At 51.6% G+C, this 18011-nt stretch overlaps 1 protein-coding gene across 2 annotated transcripts in view; it reads right to left on the bottom strand.

Annotated features, from left to right (window-relative positions):
* Nucleotides 1–7484: 7484 nt before the first annotated feature.
* nAChRalpha1 (nicotinic acetylcholine receptor alpha1) overlaps nucleotides 7485–18011 on the bottom strand; it is a 158479-nt gene continuing 147952 nt past the window's right edge. For both annotated transcript variants that reach the window (XM_025297028.1, XM_025297029.1), the window contains exons 6-7: nucleotides 13820–14860; nucleotides 7485–7822 (exon numbers count right to left, since the gene is read on the bottom strand). In XM_025297028.1, coding sequence (XP_025152813.1) covers nucleotides 7619–7822; nucleotides 13820–14860 — 1245 coding nt within the window. In that variant the 3' untranslated portion in view covers nucleotides 7485–7618. The remainder of the gene's footprint in view (nucleotides 7823–13819; nucleotides 14861–18011) is intronic.

Below are 18011 nucleotides of genomic sequence, written 5' to 3'. Positions count from 1 at the left end.
GAGGGAACGAAACGGCGCTTTCACGGACGGTGCGCGCCCTCGTTGACCGCCCTCTGTCGATGCTTACAATCGGATTAATGTTCGCTATAATATTCATAGGATTCGGCCGATCGAGTTATACAGCTGCTGTGTAATGCCATGCGCGGCGACTCGCGCGGGGAAAACGCGCGAGAAGAAGTATCATGGCGCGATATCATACGCGAACGTCTTTATAGTTGAATAATTTTAACATCGAGTCATCGTGAATAAACCAATTTCAAGCTCGCTCGGCCTCGTCCTGCTCGGTTGCACAACCTTCGTGTAACTTCGCAACAATTCTATGATAACACTTCACGTCCAAGTGTGTTGTTTTAAACGCATAAGCGCGTAATTTGCCTGAAGCACTCTCTCCACGCGTTCCTTTATTAAATTATAACTTAACACGTTTGAACGACAGTTACTAATGATGTTTCTGATTCTTCGAGGCTTCCACTTTCCGGAGCCCCGAGGCACGTTACATCCGAGTAACGAGAAATTTTTCAAAGTGCTGGAATTTGTTGAATACCCAAGTATGCGAAACTTTGAGAACTCGGAAGTATGAATGTTCGAATCGACTGGACTCTCCCACGTAGAAAATTTCCATCGTGAGGTCCGCTGGGGTACTAAAGATATTTAAATTGATATTAATTGCGCGGAATCTTGTCGCGCTCCCCACAATTAGTCCTCTGTCAATAGTTTCGATATCTCGAATTTTAGAAAAGAGCTTCACAGCTTGACAACTTCAATCTCGAGCGCCGGATTACTTGAGAGAAAATTCAAAGTCTCGAAACAGTATTACCTCCGATTTCAGTTAAACGACGGGACTTAAAACAGCAAGGAACATGCAGACAGAAGTTCGGCCAAAAAAACACACTTTTGTTTAGGACAAACGCTGATCGTTTCTTGAGCCGGCAAGTCCAATCGCAACGTGCGATTCTCCGCGGCACCGATTCGGCGCCGCAGATCGAATCGACGCGGTCGCGACTCCGAGTTCGCGATGCAACGAGCGCCACTCGAGTCGCTTCTACAAACACTGCGACTTAAAACGCTTCGAGCACTTTTCTTGAATGCGGCCGGGGACCCAGTGAGAGAACCTGTTTCTGAGACATTTCTCGGAAATTAACGCTAGAACTGTCAACGCGGTCAAGAGTGACCGACTTGCAATCTCGGAAAAATTACGGAATTTTATGACGGTGCATTTTATATATACCCTCCGTTTTATATATATCAACGTGGAATAAAACCGAGAAAACCAAAACACCATTTTTCCCTTGCGTTATTCCGACGTTTCTCAAAAGCCTGTCACAAAGTGATGGGAAAAATGAAAGAATCACAAAGTGAGTCGGAACTTAATCTGTGGGTCCTGTGGGAGTTATGTCCTCTCAATGGGCATCTGTCGCGTTCGAAAGTGCACAAAGGGAACCAAAAAGAAGGAGCGTCCAAAGTCGTTTTGAAGTGTACACGTTATTACTGTCCGTCGTTGGACTTTATAGTCGATTATCACCGATTTACGAGTAGCCTGCGTAATTTCTAAGTATATAAGTTGCGTTGCAGAAATATACACGTACAATATGTCGTACCTCCAAGTATATAGATTGCGAGCTATGACTAATAATAAATACCTGTCGTCCTTATCATTGTCGCTATCATCGCCCTCCGCTGCCCGCCTCCTTCACCTCCCCCTCCGTCTTCCTCTCGCGAGGATCGCTCGTAATCGTATTAATTATTGTTGTTTACGCTTCTCGAGCCCGAGAGCGGCGGCGGAGTGCGAGAGCCGTAGGTGAGAAACGTGACGCCCTGCGCCTCCCCCCTTCTTCATCGTCGCGCGGTAATCGATATTTATTTATTATCATGGTCGGCGGTCGTTGGCGCGCGCTTCATCGCTTCGTGTTCCAGTCACGTAGTGTCGATTAACTTCGATCGCAGCCGGGGAAATCGGGTCGCGCTCTCTCTTTCCCTGCTCCCTCCCCTATTCTCGCTCATCCTCACTCCCCCCCTTTCTTCTCCCCTCTCTCTTTCGCCGGCTCCGACCAATTTTCTCGATGACGTGCCGCTATGAAAATGAGCTTCGCATCGCGCTCGCTCATGTGAACAAACACCGGCGTTTGACATAACGCGGAGGTGAGCGGTAACGTCCCTCCCGTCCCTCCGCGCCGCCGATTTATTCCGATCGCGAACGCGCACCGGTCTTAGCAGCCTCGGAAAAAGAAACGTCTCGGCTAGAGAGGAGCCGGCCGACGTCCCGGAGGGCTGCTGGTCAAAGGACCGACGACGGACGTCTCGCAGGTTAATTTTATGCGTCGCGCGCGATGCATCGCAGCTTCGGTATTTATAATCTTCTACGCGGAAAAGAGCCACGTCTCACATATGTGTGTGTGTGTGTGTGTGTGTATATGCGCGAGCGTTCGCGCGCGCGATGTGTGCCCCATTTCGTCACGAGCGAGCATCCTCTTTGGAGCAGCGCGCGTCTCCCAACACGGCGGGATTTCCCCGGAAGATCTCGCGCGATAGCGCGCATGCGCGCCAAGTCGGACCGTACGAACCGAGCGGGAATGGATCGGAGCGATCGATCGCGCTTGAAAGAGAGATCCCTCGCGGTGATTCACCCGCCGGTCAGGGGCGGCGCGAGGGCGCGGGTGCGTAAAAAAAGAAACGCATCGGCCGCGATGAACGGCGATAACGCGAGCGCAGGGCAGCGGCGATCTTTTTCTCCCGCTCCGTCGCAGCCGCTTTTTCCACTCACCCACCGCCATTGTTCGTGGAGCCACTCTCCGCAGCTTCGGTCCTCCTCCTCCTTCTCTTCGTTCTTCCGCTGTGTCTCGTGTGCGTGTGTACGCGTGCTTCTCGAAATCGATTCGCTCTCTCTCTCTCTCCCCCCTTCCTCTCCACTCTTTTAGAGTCTCTCTCGTGGGACGGGACGGACACCTTCCGTCTCCTGTTGCCGCGGCGCGCTTTAATTAATCGCCGTGCTCGCCACCCTCTCGACGCAGGAAAGTCTCACCTCCTTAGCGATCGGTAAGAACTGAAGAACGGTGATTATCGAGAAACGCCGGAGCGCTCGCCGCGCCGCTCCCACCGGTCTCTTTAAAACACGTGTCGCCCGCCTCCGTTTCTCTTCCGCGTCCTTTCTCCTTCTGTCCTGCTTCTTCGTCCTCTCCTCCTCCACCTGCTCGTCAACTCTCCCTCGGCACTCTCTGTCCCCGTCCGCGAGCTGCGCTCTCTCGCCGCTCTCGGGAGAGCTCCGACGCGCCAAATTGACTCCTTCGGTCATTCGTTCGTAGGCCCTCGGCCCTCCTCTCCCTCTTGCGCGTTTCCGCGTTTAGAGACACGTGTGTCCTCTCGATCCTAGCCGGCGATCCGTGGCCGACCACATTGAGCTCCCTATCCCATTTGTCACCGTCCAGCATTCACCGTCAACAACACCACCACCGCGCGCGGCCTAACGCGGTCTGACGAGTGTCAGAAGTGTCTCTCTTTTCCCTCCCAACCCGACTTCCGCTCACAGACTCATTCGCTCGCTCTCTCTCCCTCTCTCTTTCTTTCCCTCACTCTCTCTCTCTCTCTCTCTCTCTCTCGCACATTCTCTCTTTCTCGCTCGCAGATTGTACAATTAATCAATTAATGTAATTAATTTCTTTACACCTATTGCACATATGAAATATATTATATCATTATTTTTTACGTGAGCAAATAAATTGATTATTATATCGCCGGCGAGGGTCACGCGAGCGACCTATCACTCCGTCGACCCTCGCCACCCCTCGTCTCTTGTCGGCGTATAAACAACGTGTACGTACGTGAGTACGTATGTAGTATGTCGTGTGTGTGTGTGTGAGTACGGATGCATGGATACAGTGCGTCTCTTTTTTGCCGTATGCCTACGCGCCTGTAGTGTGTCTGTGTGCGTGTGTATGTTTATTTATGTAGCGTCTATGGGTGGTCGAGTGAGTGTGTGTGCGTGTGTGTGTGTGTGTGTGTGTGAGCACGCGCGTGTCGCGGTGTTCCATATATACTTAATCTCCGGTGAGAGAGCTTAGTTATACGTCTCGCCTCCCCCTCCCTCCCTCCCTTCCTCCTTCCCTCCCTCCGCAGCCCTGCCACATGTCAACGTATCGAAGAAGCCTGTTCGATCTTCTCTCCCCGTGAGAAGCAGAGAACCCCATGAGACCTCGCCTCGTCTCGTCTCTCTCGGACTCCTTATCTCGCGTCCTTACCGAAAGGGTTGCCGTCGAGACGGGATCCTTCTCGTGTTTCGCGTCATTTTGCTCCTGTCTCCGCATCCCTGCGAAAGACGTTACGACGCTCTCGGACAAGACTGGAACGAGCAATCGCGAGTCCGCGTCTCACTCCCCGCATCCAGATAAACGCCGCCACCCTCGCGCCCCGTGCTCGTTTCCCCCCTCCCTCCCCCCTCCCCCCAGGCCTCCACGTTCCTCTCCGTCGTTCGCTTCGCGCGACTTCCTTTTTTCCTCCGGCAACTATGCAACCCGTATCGATCCGTAGTGTACAGCTACAAGAAAAGGGAAATTACCACGCGGTGCCTCGGTCGGTGCACCGCGATCGAGGAGAGAAGAGGAGCCGAGGAAGAAACGAGCACGGGGAGCCGCGAGCCGCAAGCCGCGACTTCTCGACGCTCGCCGACTCCGGCGGAATCGTTCGCGCGCTCGACGGTGGAATTTTCGCGCGAATAAAACGGGACGGGTCCACGGGGCGCGTGTCCGCCTCCCGATCGTCGACGAGTCCGACCCGCTTCCTCCCAGCATCTAGATTCCGATCGTCGACGGATGGGCAACTCGCTGCGGCGAGGGTGACGCGCGTCAACGCGGGGATCTTCGGCGTCGGAATTCGCGGTGCATCAACGAGGACTTGCGCTCGTTCGAGTTGCCGTTCCGAGTCGAGTTGTCGCGCGATTTCTCGTCAGTTGGTCAGCCCCGCCCTCCCTCGGCCCTGTAATCGGAGAAGAGCGAGACTCGGCCCGATGGGCAAACAGCGTTCATACTGATAACCTTGATATTTGTTGCGTTGCGGGCAGCACGAAGCTTATTGGGCCGACATTGACGTCCTGTACCGGCCAAGCATCGGCTAACCGGTATGTGCCGCGCGAATTTTTAACCGAGTAAAGATCAGCTCTCTCTCTCTCTCTCTCTCTCTCTCTCTCTCTCTCTCTCTCTCTCTCTCTCTCTCTCTCTCTCTCTCTCTCTCTCCCCCCGAGATCAGAATGCCGGCAGGCCGGGCAAGAAACGACGAAATCGACCGCTTCGAACGAGCCTCCGGTCGGGCCCTGTCGGGTTCGCCGGGCAGGCGAGAGTTGGTGTTCGAGCCATCGCTTTTTCCGCCATGTTGCAAAGTCTATCGGCAATATTCGTTCTACTCGCCCGCCCCTATCGATTGCCGTTCGAAGCCCCAATCGCGCTACTCGCTATGGTCGTTTTCCTCACGAGCTGATTAGATATATTAGACAGAGAGCGCGCGTTGAAAATTGGCAGTTGTTTTGTATGCTTTGCTGTTGTGGTTGTTGTTGTTGTTGTTGTTGTTGTTATTCGATTTGATTATTATTCCTCTCGTCACTTTCGGTCCCTGCGGTCCGGCGGATCTTCGGACGCGCGCGTTTACGGCGAAGGTGAACAGCCCGGAAGGTGCGAGCCCGTCCGGCTCCGAAAGCCGTCATTAATTATGACGTGAATTATGGGACAAGCCGGCGCGAGCGAACGCTTCGCAAATTATTTTGCCAATCAATTATTCCCGCGGCCATGCGCGCGCCGCGCTCTCTCGTCAGGTGCTCGAACGCTGTCCGAGCCACTCGATACGTCGGAATAATCGATCGACTGAATAATTTGCTCCCATGATTGGCCGCCCGTGTAAATTACTCGAATGTCAGATCGCTCTCGCGTCGATAACGGCGCGGTGAGCGATATTCGAGTGAGGCATCGATCGATATCCGCGGCGGAATCACCGGCGGATCGATCAATCGACGATCGCGTCTTCCCGCGACCGACCGACCGGGCGAGTCTTCGTCGTCGGCTGCCGGGGAGTTTCCCGCGGCTCCGCGTCTCGCGGACGCACGAGTGGACCTTTCAATTGAGCGCGCGAGTCGACTCGAGGCCCGTCGTCGTCGGATCTTCGTCGTCGGCGAGGCGAGAACGCGAAGCGTTCGTATCAAAGAAGCGTGCGAAAATCGAAAATCGACACGCGTCCGATATCATATATACATACAAAGAGACACTCCCCTCGCCGTATCAACGCGAACGCGTGCGTGAAGAAGTTTGTTCCACAGTGTTGTGTGTGTGTGTGTGTGTGTGTGTGTGAGTGGGTGTGGGTGTGTACGTTGCCGAAAGATACACGCGCGTGTCCGTTACGTGTATTATCAATATAAGTATGCCGCGTATAGATGATACTTGGTGCTGGTACATGTACGTATATGTATTATGCTAAACATGTGTGGGGATGTATAAGTGTGTGAGTCGCGTGTGTACCCCGGTGTTTTACGCATCTCCTCGCGCTGTAAACGTCATCTTATATAAAATCGGCAGTTCGGGCAGTTCGACGTCTCGCCGCACGACTCTAGCCTTACGTATGAAACCAGATTTACAAAAATACGATGCGCGTGTTTTTCGCGTATTTGGCACTTTTTCACCTCTCTCTCGCCCTACCTCCTCCTTCTGCTCCTCCTCAGCCTCCTCCTCCTCCTCCTCCTCCTCCTCCACCTCCTCCTCCTCCTCTCAAGCTCTTGCTTGTCCTATCTCTCGCTCATCCTCTCTTTCTCTCTCTCCCATTCTCTCTCTCTCTCTCTCTCTCTCTCTCTCTCTCTCTCTCTCTCTCTCTCTCTCGCTCTCGCTCTCGCTCTCAATCTCTCGCTCTCGCCTCCTCTCGCATATACTCACCCCCTCGTCTTTGCCTCACATATACGACACACGCATACACGACACAACACACACGTCCGCTCTCTACCACACTATTTCGCTCTCTTTCTCTCCCTCCTTCTTTCTCGCGCAAGCTCTTATTCTCATGTACATGCGGTCACACGCCCTTATCTCCGTCCTGAAGGGTGGTCGGATTAGAGTTCAACAGATCCGCCTCTTCGAGGAGGGGAATGTATATCCTACTCCGCGGATTTAGCCGTGATCCGCTCGTATCGTATCCTCCTTCTCGCTTGCGCGTCCATCCACGGAGCAGTTACCCGGGACCACATGTTTTTAGCACCAGCGATCGAGAGAGGGTTCTCTTCCACGTCGACGCGAAAATCGGCAGTTTCGATGATGGGCGGCCGCGGTGAACGGCATCGACGTCGTCGGCGACGACGACGATGACGACGACGACGACGACGACGACGACGACGACGACGACGACGACAACGACGACGACGACGACGACGACGACGACGGCGACGGCGACAACGACGGCGACGACGGCAACGACGACGACGACGACGGCGTCTCCGACTCCGACGACGACGACGGCGGCGACGACGATGACGACGACGGCGACGGCGGCGACGGCGACGACGGCGACGGCGATGACAACACGAGCGATGCCGTCGACGCCGGCGACGATGGGCCGGCCGCCACGGTGGACGCGGCACGAAGCCGCGCGGGATCGTCGACTAGTCCTCCTCGATGGCCAAGTTCAACAACATCATCTTCTTCTTGGCGATCTTGCTGTACTTGATGTCGATCGGCTTCGTGGTGTCGTAGAGACTTGGTGCCTGCAGGATGATCAGCATCGTGCCGATCACGCAGGCCAACGTGAACACTACTAGGAAGATCCGGTCGAGCACCATCGCCACGTACTTCCAGTCCTCCTCGACCTGCGGACAAGCCACAATAGGCACGTACATGGTTAGCCGGATCATATTGCACAGGAACAGGGGGAGGGAGGGAGAATGGGTGACAGATTACCGACGACTACATGCCGATTATTCTCCGGGTGATAAAACGCGAAAATTCGCGACACGAAGACGAGAGAGAGAGAGAGAGAGAAAGAGAGAGACTCTTCCCTCCCGGAGAAAACCCTAATTCGATTATAGATTTTCGCCCCCCCCCCTAGTCTTTCCCTCCCCCGGTCCTTTCTCTACCTACGGACACGATGGATGAAATCGAGGGTGATGTGCGTCGTATGCGCGCACGATAACGTCCTGTTTGTCGATCCGTTGGATCCTGTAAAAAGATACGACAGAGAAAAAGAACCGCGGGCAGGAGGTAGGATCGGGATCGGGGGGGGGGGGGAGGGAGAGAGGTCTTCCTCTCTGCGTATCGAACGATGTACATGTTTAGTATCAACAACTCGTCGCCGCGCGCGATGTTATCCCTTATTCCTCGTCGCGACCTTACGACCTCCATAAGACGGGAAGGGGGCGGGGGGAGGAGGAGAGGAAGTTTCGTTTTCCGTTTCCGCATGGTCCGACTGCGAGGACATTCGCGATACACCGCGCGTCCTCTCGTCGACTCGTCGGCGCGTTCGCGACGGAAACACGTGGGAAAGGGACGATCGATCTACTTCTCTCCTTCTCTCTCTCTCTCTCTCTCTCTCTCTTTCGCCTCTCCTCTTCACCACTTCCGTCGGGAGCGAATACGCGCGCGCTCTATGAGAGTGTATTGACTTCCCTGGATTCCCACTGCGAGCGGGAGCGGCTAGACGATAAAACAGTCACCCGATACTTTCATGATACTCTCTCTCTCTCTCTCTCTCTCTCTCTCTCTCTCTCTCTCTCTCTCTCTCTCTCTCTCTCTCTCTCTCTCTCTCTCTCTCTCTCTCTCTCTCTCTCTCTCTCTCAACGAGGACGATGCAGCGGACAACGCGTTACTCCATGCTAGCAACTTCGATCGCCGTTCTTCCCCCGCCCCCTCCCCCCGTCCACGCGCGCGCGAGCGTCCATCCGTCCTTTTCTGCTAAACTGATCGCGAGATCCGGCGCACGAGTCCGTGGCAACGTCCCTTTACCCTCGAGGGCCCTTTCAGCGCGTGATCTCGCTTTCCCGGATCAGCGGCCGATTAACTCGATTAACCTCGACGATGTGTGAGAGAGGCGGGAAAAAAAGGAGAGGAGAAGCACCGGCGGCGGCGGCGAACCCTCTAATGTACAACGTGGGAAAACGCGGCCGTGTTTACCCCCGCGCGGCCTCGCCTCTCATCCCTCGCCTTGTTTTATCCGCGTGAAAGATCTCTCTCCCTCTCGGCCCCGATCGCGACCCCGCTGCTGCACGCGGCGAGATGTAAGCGGTATTATGCGCTTCCAGCGAATCGAGCCGAAAACTTGGCTGCAACAACGGGGATTGACTCCGTTGTAGCTGCGTCCTCCTCTCGACCGTTAGCGGGAAACGCGAGCGCGCATTTGCATGCTCGTGCTGTGTCGGATGTTCGCAGCGCGAACACTCACAGCCATGTGTGCGTGCGTGCGTGCGTGCGTGCGTGCGTGCGTGCGTGCGTGCGTGCGCGCGTGCGTTTATGTGTTTGTCTTATTATATGGCAGCGTGTGTATACACACGCGATAAGCGCATAATACGTTCGCTAAACTATAATAGGTGTATTCGCGTGCACTGTTGCGTGCACGCGGCTCCGCATAAAATAATCCGCTGATACGGAATTTCGGGTGTAATTGCAAATATGTATGTATATAAATGCGCGCGCGAGGAAATAAATCCGGCCAAGCGTTATTTTCTTCTCGTCCGAACGCACACACAGGCACCGTCCTCTCGCGTGTGTGTGTGTGTGTGTGTGTGTGTGTGTGTGTGTGTCTGTGCGCTCTCTCGTATATACTTCGCGCGAAACGAGCGCATTTGGCAATGAACGGCGCGTTTTGCCGCAGTGCGTTCCCCGGCATATACTTTGCGCAAATAAGTTATGTATACGACGTCGGCGCTCGGTCTTAAACCGAAGCTTCATTGAGCTCGCTTGGCTCGGGCCGCGCTGTCCGGATATCCGAGGATCCGTTCTGGCAGGCTGCGTGTATCCGGGAATCAAACCGTATCCGGGATCGCGAAATTTCAGCGCACCGGCGAGACCAGCACCGGCAGTGACGCGCGCGAGTAATGTACACCCCGTATATATAAATCGCGAAGAATTCAATGTAATTCTGAAAAATGAAGCTTTTCCTCCTGATATCAAACTGTGCGGGACTATTAGGTGCGCTCGTTGTAATTACACTTTTCGCGCGCGCGCCAGATTCTCCTCTCTCTCTCTTTCTTCCACTTCAACGTCCGAATGTACAGAGTGTTGGGGAAAAAGAGGCTCAAGATTTACACGGTACACTAGGAAAAATGTATCGTTGCGTGAAGCAAAATTTTGCTGCAACAACAAAATAATTTGGTTAAAATACGCCCAACAAAACTGTTTAGTTCCTGTAAATAAATATCTTGTTTGATTACGGTTTGTTCGTATAACGTAATACTTTTGTTATAGCAACTAAAAAGCTTTAACTATGTGAATTTTGTTAAAAATACTGTAATATATAAATATATATTATAATTTCCCGATCCACGTTTGCTAGGACTTTTTTCTTCCATTTTCAGTCAGTACTGCTCTGAAAATCCTGGAGCCCTTTTTTCGAACACGCTTCAGACGCGATAGGTGCAAAAAATAACCTGACTGAAAAAGGGAGAGTATTATTGGAACTGCTTGTACTTCGCTCCTCGAGTGCTCACTCCAGTGCATTATATAGAGCTCATTAGCCACAAATATTCCTGTCGGCTCTCTCGTTCCGTTCGAGTCTCGTGAATTTCCTCTCACGGGACTGCGCCTCGTCCCCGCGAGGGTCGCGAATGCGCGTCGGTCGTACGAAGGAATCGCCTCCGCCGAGTCCCAGCGGGCGAGGCGATGTGGCCAGAGGAGGGAGTGCTGGAAACTTACCGTTTGTTCAACTCGATCCTTCGCCGATGTTTCCGTGGTGTCCGTTATTTCGCGCCGACGTGCCGCGGATTACGGTCCACCGTCGAGACTGACGGGGTTGACGCTCGCACGGTTTTACGAAGAAGATTTCCAAATCTCCCGAGTATACAGGGTGTTTCAGACCACCCGGGTCACCCGATTTTTTCGCAAACGCGATATTTTAGAGAAAAATGTTTCAGACAAAAGTTGTACGGCTTCAAAGAATCTATTTGTTGATGCTATAAATTTGACCATGGGATGAAAAGCCCAGTCAAGATCAACATAAAAATCTGAAATGGAAACCGCGATTTTTTATTACATCGTATTTTTCTACCAATTGATTTGAACAACTTTTGTCTGAAATATTTTTTTACTTGCCTCATATTTTTTTAAATATTTAAGGATAACTTTTTCAATATTTAACTTACGATATCTCGTTAGCTTTGTTTGTCGGGATAAAAAAATGGTACTAGACTTTTCTATTTTATTTGGTCTCAAGAATATATTGTTACAATGGCGCCCTGACTTTTGTTAATTTGATGATTTTGAAATTTCGAAAGATCGATAAATTAACAAAAAATAGAGCATTTTTAGATAATAAATAGAGTACCATTTTTTTATTACCCGACAAACAATTAGCGAGATATTGCAAGTTAAATATTGAAAAAGTCACCAAGTTACCCTTAAATATCTCAAAGAATATGAGGCAGATAAAAAAATATTTCAGACAAAAGTTGTTCAAATTAATTGGTGTAGAAAGACGGTGTAATAAAAAATCGCGGTTTCCATTTCAGACTTGTATGTTGATCTTGACTGGGCTTTTCAAGGTCATCCCAAGGTAAAATTTATAGCATCAGCAAATAGATTCCTTGAAGCCCTACAACTTTTATCTGAAACATTTTTCTCTAAAATGTCGCGTTTGCGAGAAAATCGGGTGACCCGGGTGGTCTGAAACACCCTGTGTACACGCACGCGAGCGCTCGAGAAGCGGGGCGCGGCTACGTAAGATGCTATAAAGTCCGATATAGAGCGCGAGAGAGCGCTCTCGATTCGCCTAAACTGCGAGAATCCGGGTCAGACTGCGTAAATCGAATGCGCGGAGTAATTTAGACGTCGCGCCCATAGCCACTCGCGAATACGCCGCGACGACGCGAGATCGCGACTCGGCAGACGTCGCCGTCGGCGTCGCCAGGCGGAAAACCGCCGCGAGATTTATCCGGACGCGATAAATAAATTATTATTCTCCGTCCGTTCGTGTCGCTCGATAGAAAATAATCCCCTCGAGATAATCCCCGCGGACACGAGCGCGTGCGGAGGACGGGAAATATATTTCGCCGCATTACCAGTGGAATTTTACAACGGTGCGATCCACGTTGCGCGGCGCGTTTGTTGCGATCAGACTTCCGCCGGCGAAATGTCTCGCGATGAAACGCGCGGCGGGCTCCCTCGACGTCCCGCCGGCTCTTTATCGCGACATCAGAGAGAATTTTGAAACAAAAATTATGGTGCGATTTTGTAAGCGACGCGGATATTGACATTCTGCTTTAATATATTCGCTATCGGCCGGTCACGCGTCATCATAACGCGTGTCACGCGTTATGTGTGTGACGCAGCGATAATTTTTCATTCTACGTACAACTACTATAAGTCTGTTTTACACTGTAAAAAGATACAAGATAGTCTCCAGCGACGATATCCAAATAAGTCGTGATAGCGCGAATTGGTTATATATTATGTTATATATTATACATTTTAAGAATTACTTAAAATTTTACTCTCTCTCTCTCTCTCTCTCTCTCTCTCTCTCTCTCTCTCTCTCTCTCTCTCTCTCTCTCTCTGCATCCTATTAACAAAACCATTCACCATCTTTCCGTTTGTGAAATGAAAGTTTCACCGACAGTCTATCTCAAGTGTTTACGAAAGAGAGAAAAGTGGAAAACATAAAAGAAAGAGAAAAAACAGAGAAGATGAGAGAATCGAGAAGGATTTGTAAAATAAAAATTAAAACGTGTTCTCTTTCTTCTGTGTATACACGACACATAAATCATCATTAGACCGCGATCCTTTTCCCACTACCGCGAGACATTAAGGTCTGTATGTGTGTGCGAAGGGAAGCGGGGACAGAGGCGCGGACAGAATTTTACAATAAAAATTATTCTACATACAATATTTCGTGTAGCTCCGAGAAATATTGACATTCTGCATTAATAGATTCGCGCCACACGTGTGGACGTATCGATATATTCATGAGAAGCCAATGTCACATAAATATATGACAGCGGTAATTTTTCATTTCGCGGCCACACAAACGCACACAAACCAAGTTGGTATCGCCCCGTTATATAAAAAATACAGCGTAATCTTCGGCAACCGTTTCCCGATCGAACGCCGCGGTGGTGTGTGTTAATTTATTATCCGTCCTATTTGTACATCCGGTAGGAGAACCGCGGTATCATATCATCGAAAAAATCGATACCACACTTTTTCGCAAGAACATTTACCATATTCCTTGGAGAAATGAAAATTTCACCGACTCACCGTCTGTCTCCCGACTGAAGCGGACCGAGAGACATGGTAAAATTGCAGAGTATTGACGGAAGGAAGGATACACCATGCAGAAAGCACAAAGGGAGAGAAGAACCAGCGGGCAGAGAGGTAGTAGTAAACTTGAAAGGAATTTACAAAAGAATAGTATTCTCTGTCGGCGCGTACGATACACGAATCACCGCGGGGGGCCGCTTTCAGGCGGCGCGCAAGGACGATCCGGAGTCGCGCGCTTCCTCGAGACACACACGGTCCGACGCAGGAGAGGAGCGATTCATCAGACACGCGTATCAGTCGGGTGTCATAAGCAAGCCGCTGTCAATCAGCGGCCAAGTAGAAGCGAGAAACGAAAGGAGATGAAAGGCAAACGGCAACACCACTTAGCGCGTTGTACTCACGCTCTCGAATTTGTCCTTGTTCTTGGCGTGTTGGGCGATGAAGCGGGCGTCGTCGATGGTCTTCTCGATCTCGCGTACCAACGGCTTCTCGAACGTGGGGCTGACGTCCTCGTGAGGGTAGCCGGGACTAGCCGGGCCAAAGAGGTCGTCGTCCGCCCCGGGCAGTGGCAGCGAGGGTAACGTCTCCCCGAAGCAGGGTCCGACGGTGCCGACGGCGCCGAGGTCGTACCTGGTCGCCGCCGGTGGCAGGCCGTGCGGCGGCACCTCGTACTCCCCGCTGAACCGCTTGCCGTAGTACGGATCGTACTTATCAGTCTCTTGTACATGGAACACATCGGTGAGGATGCCCTCGGGCGGCTTGCCGTTCCCCGTCTCGACATCGTCCTCGTCGTCGTCCTCGTCGTCGTCGACGCCGTCGTTATCGATCTCGCCGCCGTTGCCGATGCCGCCGGCGCTCCTGCCGTTCTCCTCGTCGTCGTCGTCGTCGTCCTTTTTCGGCCGTTTGATCAAGAGGAACCGCGGCAGCACCTGGATGAATACCACCCGCACCCATCTGGACATGCGGTGGGTGACGGGCGAGCGGAAGTTCACGTTCAGCACGATGATCGTCACGACCACCGACAGCGTCACCAGCACCATCGTGAACAGCAGGTACTTGCCCAGCAGCGGCACCGTCAGCGACGTGGGCGGTATTATCTCGGCCAGCAGCAGGAAGAACACCGTCAGCGAGAGGAGTATCGAGATCGACAGGGAGACCTTCTCGCCGCTGTCGCTCGGCAGGTAGAACACCAGCACCGACAGGAAAGATATGCCCACGCACGGTATTATCAGGTTCACCGTGTAGAAGAGGGTCTTGCGGCGCAGGGTGATGTTGAACACGATGTCGGGGTAGGGCTCCTCGCAGCATATGTAATACGCCTCGTTTCTCGTGGCAGGCACTTTTATTATGTCCCACTCGACGGAGATATAATAGTCGGTCAGGTCGATCCCGATGTCGATCTCATTCGAGTCCTCGGTCTGGGCGCTGTGCCGCAGGTCGACCTGGAAACACACCGCCAACAAGGCGCCGTCCGTTAGTACGACAGCCGCTCGTGCGAATCCGCGACGGAAATCGAAGAACAACGCGCCCGAGCGGAGTTTCCGATTCACCCCCGCCCCCGCCCCCTGCCCCCGGCCCCGGCCCCGGCCCCTCCTGCACCCCCGCGACGCGATCTTCTTCAGACAGCTGGAAGGCGCATTCATGGGCTCCGTCATCCGTGACGGAATCGCGCTGAAGAACCGCCGCCGTTCCTCCTCTTGTCTCGAGGACTCGAGCGGCTAATGACAACGCTCGATAGGGGGCAGCTTCGTCGGACGCTTTGTTGTTGTTGTGTGTGCGTATGTATCGCGAGAGGAAATGATGTTGGCAATCGGAATCGCGAGATGTTCCTCTTAGAACATGGCCGATCCGGCTTCCCTCTTGAAATCGGAAAAATATTGTAGCTGGACGAAAGTCCGGTTTCAAGGTAGCGGAGGACATTTCTCCAGAGTCTCGAAATTTCGCAGTGACGTTTGTTTCCTGTTAATTATTAGGCTCAAGTTTTCGGCAGACGCGATACGTCGTTTTGTGTGTGTGTGTGTGTGTGTGTGATAAAAATCTTTCGATCGAGTGAATGAACGAACACGTCAGGGACATTATTAGAAATTACAACGCGCGATATATAATTAAACATTTGAAACCACCAAATGTGATATCTCCGCTTCTGGTTAGTGTGTTAGAAAAAATTCAGCTCGCTGACTCGTCCATCAAGCTACATCCGAGGGAACAATTAAATAACACGAACCGAGTCGATGCATCGATTTCGGCTTTTTCGTAACGTAACGACTAGTTGGACCGCGTGGAGAAACCGGCTTCAAAATCGAGCACTTTGCAGACAGCCTCGATATATGACCCACTCGATAAGCCGATCTTCCATTTTTCAATACAACAACAGCACCGACTCGTCTCGAGCCTGGCGGTAATCCGACTGCTAATCATCTTCCGAACAAATATTCGACCCTCGAAACTGCCGTCGAGAGGGCGAGAACTTCCGGGTATAATCCAAAACTGCAACCGGTTAAGTCCCGGATTGTTATTCCGGCCGTCGAGTGGTCGAGGTGATTTGATGCGTCGGGAGATAAATCAGCGCAAACACGGCACTTAGAGTGGCCCAAGATTATTATCTTAGCGCGCTGTCTAATCGGGGCTTTGGATAATCAGCGTCACGCGGTGGAAGCTCTCCTCCGAGTAAGGGTGCCGCGCGCATGAATACATGAGCGTACATGGCCCTTACATATGTAAGCGCGCCGATGCGCATCTTATCGCGGAATTAATGATATGTGCAGCAACGTGCGACCGTTCGCGCGAGTCTCGACGAGAGACCTTTGAGAAACAGGCTCGTAGATCGCGTCGCGACGCCGAGTCGCGAGGTACACTGTTTTAGAGACCGTCAGCCTCGGCTAAATGTTCGTTACCGCGAAATGGCTCCGGAGGAGCCTGCGGGTAATTGAAGAGGGGTCTTATTATCGATTGTTTCGCGCCACCTGATGTGAATATCTGGCTATTCGGAGCATGAATGAGAGTATTCATTTAGGAATACCCCAATGTTTCATCGAGGTGCCTACCGTGAAGCGTATCAGAGGTGTTTTCCGGAAAAAGAGAAGAATACAGGGAGAGATGCTACGAGACAATGCTAAGCCCGGTGCTTGTTGGAATATCTTTACACCTGGGTGTTTGAAAAAGAGATTCAGGGTTTTAAGGGCTGGATCAGTTGCTTTAATTAAAATAAATAACTCCGACGATATTAATTTTTCGACCCATGTTTATTGGGACTTCTTTCCTCCCCTTCGTGAGTACCATCTTAAAGTCCTTAAAGTCCTGAGCTCCCCTTTTCAAACACCTTGCATATTATAATAAACATTTTGTTATAATATATATATATATATATGTCGGGAAGAAATTAATGAATTTTCGAGGCAGTCGTTAGTTGGCGCGCTAACGTTGTTACTGAATATCGACAGCGATTTTCGAGTGAAGCAAGTTTTGATCGCTATGACAGCGTTTGACGGCATTGTAAGCCTCTACTGTCCAATTATAGGACTTGTAGCGTTGTTAATCGTTTCTGGCGCGGCCCGAACCTGCTTCAAGCGAGAACTCCAATAGTTTCGTCTTAATACTCGCTGTCCGGCAAAACACGAATGCTATGAAGTAGCCATTATTTTCTCATTACAATATGTCGACGTTCTGATTCTGAAAAGTTATCTTTCATCGTAATAAATACCATTGTTGTAGAAAGATTTAAAGCGCCACCAAGGATCGCGCGCGTGCGCACGTTACGGAATACTTAAAAAAACATTCCTTCAATATATTTGCATAAAATTTACGTAAAATTTACTGAAATGGAAAGTTGGAGGAAAGTTGGCAGCTGTAATATTGACACAAACGTTCGACCTATGCTGTAATAAGAAAGCATTTGCGACACAGTGACATCCTGAATCAACAGTATCTTTCGTTTGAAAACGTTACTAAATATTCTCGCGAAGCTGCATTTCTGCAATTATTATCTACGCCGATTTGACACAAAACCCAGCGACAAGAGGTCATCAAACAGTGAGATGTTCCGTGCATTTACGTTAAATCCCGTAAGGGCTGACGGTGTTTACTTTTCCCGTGTGGTCGTGACAACGAGAGATAAATCGCCGCGCGAGAAGCGGCGGGGTACATTTTGAACCTGCTGCAACTCCGAAATGATATCTCTCGAAGAGAACGGTCTCTCGCTAGCAGAGATCGCATTGTTTCAAAGTCTCAGACAAGTGGCGCGCGCGACACGCTAGAGCACCGCGGCGGTGTCTCGCGCCGAGCGTTCGAACCGGGAGAAGGAAGAGAAGAAGAGAAGGACGAAGAAAAAGAAGAGGAAGAAGAGGAAGAAGAGGAAGAAGAAGAAGAAGAAGAAGAAGAAGAAGACGACACCTCACAGGCCGGAATCGTCATTGCGGTTTCAGCCGCCGCGTTTGAAAATTTATGGGCCGCGCGCGACTCCCACGCCCAGACGTTCCTGATTTAGTTTCTCGCGATAAATAACACCTCGTAGTCCACACGCTGGGTCTCAGGGCGGTCTCTATAGCCGAGAGAGGGAAGAACGCGACGCCTGGGACACTCCGTGTATGGTTTCGC

The sequence above is a fragment of the Harpegnathos saltator genome, unplaced genomic scaffold (assembly GCF_003227715.2).
Source record: "Harpegnathos saltator strain DR-91 unplaced genomic scaffold, Hsal_v8.6 scaffold167, whole genome shotgun sequence".
Lineage (NCBI taxonomy): Eukaryota > Metazoa > Arthropoda > Insecta > Hymenoptera > Formicidae > Harpegnathos > Harpegnathos saltator.
This window is presented reverse-complemented; position numbering and strand designations above follow the sequence as displayed.